This window comes from Buceros rhinoceros, unplaced genomic scaffold (genome assembly GCF_000710305.1).
Source record: "Buceros rhinoceros silvestris isolate BGI_N320 unplaced genomic scaffold, ASM71030v1 scaffold22821, whole genome shotgun sequence".
NCBI classification, from domain to species: domain Eukaryota; kingdom Metazoa; phylum Chordata; class Aves; order Bucerotiformes; family Bucerotidae; genus Buceros; species Buceros rhinoceros.
The window spans coordinates 395-3,841 of NW_010393956.1; the positions used below are offsets into that span (position 1 = coordinate 395).

General features: G+C 51.8%; 1 protein-coding gene across 1 annotated transcript in view; it reads left to right on the forward strand.

The window, feature by feature from the left end:
- SHH (sonic hedgehog) overlaps positions 1 to 3,447 on the forward strand; it is a gene marked incomplete at its 3' end in the record, with an annotated part of 4,214 nt that overhangs the window by 332 nt on the left and 435 nt on the right. Inside the window, exon 2 of the mRNA XM_010145084.1 lies at positions 3,206 to 3,445. Within this exon, the coding sequence (XP_010143386.1) occupies positions 3,206 to 3,445 (240 nt within the window). The remainder of the gene's footprint in view (positions 1 to 3,205; positions 3,446 to 3,447) is intronic.

The following is a 3,447-nucleotide window of genomic DNA, read 5'->3' on the forward strand; positions in this document are numbered from 1 at the left end:
GGGTGATTTGCCTGCCCAGCCTTCCGAGGAGCGTCGCACCGCAGCTACACACCCTTCTCCTCATGCTGCTCTCCCCATCCAAAGAGCGTGTTCAACACAAACACTAGTGGCCGTCTGCACGCCTTACTCGCGATCGCTAATCTCCGAGTGGGAGCCGGCCAGGAAAAGAAATACAAAGCGTGGTCCCCTGCCTTCTTCGGCGGTAGCCGCTAGGAAATTCCCAGATAGGGATACACAGACACACAATTTTTTTCCCCTCCCCTGTGCTTACAACGCCACATGCTGTCTCAACACGGGAACAGCTCGCAAGAAATCCCCGGCTCGACGAGTTCTCCTAGATACTTGACGGTTTTTGGGGGGGAGCTAAACCATTGGCAAGCACCATCCCAACCCCTGCCTCCGCTGCCTCTCTCCACCTGGCTGTGTGGCAGCTAAAGCACTTTTTAATAGCATCTTCTAGCCCAGCAGCCGGCTGGAAGTGTCAAGAAACCCTTGGTTGCAAAAACAAATAATGGGCTTTCTTTAAATATAGCTGTTTACTTCAAAACCAGCAGCCCCATGGCAGGGAAACCTGCCTGGCCTCACCATGCAGCTCTGCAAGAGAGGCTCATCCCCCCCAATCCAGCCTGAAGCATCCTGGGGGCTGAGCCGAGGAAGTACCTCTCCCGGCCTGTGAGGGCTTTGTCCTGAGAGCCTGCTACTGCTTTTGTTCAGCGCCCCGGTCCTTTCTAGCCAAAAGGAGGCCCTGCGAAGCTGCCAGCCGTGCGGTGATACGCAACATCCCTTTCAATAGCGAAGACGGGCTTTATAGCGCAAGGTGTCCAATTGTGGCACACAATGACCTTAGCCCAAGCGCACCCTCTAATCCACCCCCACGGGTATTTCACAGGAGAGGAGTAACCCCAAGCCGCTCATTGAGATTCGGCACACACGGATTTGGGGGCAATATTTAGAGGGTGTCAGGCAGGGTCGTGTGACTGTACCACGCAGGCTGCAAGTGAGCAGGCTTGAATTCCACCCGCTCAGCCTGATTTCAAACTGTCCAACCCTCGTTTCATGACAGAGCATCTTATGAGAAGATTAAACCCCATAATGCCAGGCAGGAAGATTCTTTATCTAGATCTCTGTTTGCAAAAAGTATGATCCCGGAGACTGGAATGCAAAGAAGAGTTCCCCCAAGGCCTGAATTATTGTCACCAGGACAGAGGAGGGAGAGGCAGGGGTGGTAAAAGGGACATTGATAATGCACTACGGCAAGTATTTAGAGCAAGCTTCTACATTTAAAATTCAAATACAGATCTTGAGTGCCTTGGAAAAGTGGCTCTGCTGTGCAAATAGTGCTTGGAAGGTCCTGGGTTTTTTGGAGAGTATGTGTGTGAATTGGCACATAGGGTTTCTGCACCTGAACAAATAGGGAGGGGGAGAAAAGGGGGGGAAGAAGCTGGGAAAAAAATGGAAGTGTCCTCTCTTCCAAGAGTGTCTGCATTTATTACATGAATCAGAATGACAATGCTGACCCTTTATTGGATTTTAATTAGAGAACCCAAACAAGCACTGCTCAAAGAAGCAGATTTTCACACCTCTGCCAATTCACTGGCGTGTTTGTAGAGCTGCTACACTACTAGATCTATTCATCAAGTCCCTGAATATGCAAACAAAGCTCTAGCCAGACCTTTACCGCCAGCTTGTAGGAAGGTGTAGTTTGCTAGTGGAGGGCTCCACATAAAGCACATAGCTTGTTTGTTGCCATGTCCTCCCTGAAGAGGCCTTGGAGATCTCGCTGCTTCGTTTCGGAGGGAGAAGTGATAAAGTCATTAGCAAATCAATAACGGTCTAATTTTTGCTCTTCCTGCCCTTCCTGAGAAAGTCGTTAGGAGACTCTGGAAGGATTTATTTAAATCATAAGAGCTTCAGTACCGGCCGCAGAGGCAAAATATAAAATCTGTACACCTTCAGGAGATAAATCACCCAGACTCTACACTGGCATAGAAGTAACCGTGAGAGACCAGGGGAAGGCCAGGGAGGGATGAGTCACGTCAACAGCTGTAGCAAAGGCAGCTGCTACCATGACACACCATGGGCTACTACCCAATAAATAGAAAATTGGAGCTTTTAGGAACATTGCAGAGCCCCTTGCTTAAGCCAGAGACTAGCCTGAAACAGAGCAGAAGTCCTCTCTTAACACATCACACATAGCTGAGCTTCCAGAAAGGGATTTGCAAGAAAAACTTAATTGCTATTTCTGCTTTCTTTAAACCTGTGATTGTTCCTCTTGGTAGCTCTGGAAAGCAGCAGCAGTTGGCAATAGCATTTAGTATCTAAACTTTGAGTAACTCTGAGAGCTGGAGTCGTTGAAGGAGGGGTGTGCTTGGGTCTGGCACAGGTGTGGGGCTGCCTGGGTACCACATGCCCTAAGACAAAGAACATCTTCCTTCTAGTGGGGTGGGAGAGGCAAGGGAACACGTGTTTTTCTGAAAGAGTGCTGGAGATGCCAGACAGGGGTGTTACGGGTGGTGGCATGTGCCAGCAGCTGCCATGCCGAGCAGGAGGACAGCGAGGGCTGGAGGCAGCACAGGGTCATGGGCAAGAAGATGGGGGGGGGGCTTGGGAAAACCAAGCTTTACTTTCCATCAGGGTGATGGGCAAAATTATGTGCTCCTCGGGGCAAAGCCTCCTCCTGCTCTCTGCTGTTTGCTGCCCTAGATAGGCTCCTTGAGTAAGAGCTGCCTGGAGACCCTGAACATTGCAAGCATGGACACTCGGCTAGAAGAGATACCTTATGCCAGCAAAACCGCTCAGCTTTGAAAGCCTGCGAGTTATCTGGCATCAGGTGTTGGTGCAGGGCAAGCAGTAACCAAGTGAGAAGCTCTTCTAGAAGGAATTTGTTCTGGAGCAGCTTTCTCAGCGGAAATATTTTGGCTCATTTCCTTAATGAGACAAACCACCCTTGTAACTTTTAACCCAGGGGGAGAAGCACTGGCTCAAACCTGGCGGGAAGGGGACTCGCACTTGACCCGCTGAGTGCAAATGGGACAAGTGTATAGATGAGGGTGAAGGGATTCTGGAGGGGAGCAAGGCTGCATCCTGCACCCATGCCTCTTGGGTGGGATGGGGTGGCCAGGGAAGCGGCGTGTCCCCTTGTGCCCCCATGACCCAGCCCAGTGGGTGAGCCCTCTAACCCCACTGTGCCTCTCTCCTTGCACAGAAAACTCAGTGGCGGCCAAATCGGGGGGCTGCTTCCCTGGCTCAGCCACAGTGCACCTGGAGCAAGGCGGCACCAAGATGGTGAAGGACCTGAGCCCCGGGGACCGGGTGCTGGTGGCTGACGCGGAGGGCCAGCTGCTCTACAGCGACTTCCTCACCTTCCTTGACCGAGAGGATGGCTCCCACAAGATCTTCTACGTCATTGAGACACGGCAGCCCCCGGCCCGCCTGCTGCTTACGGGC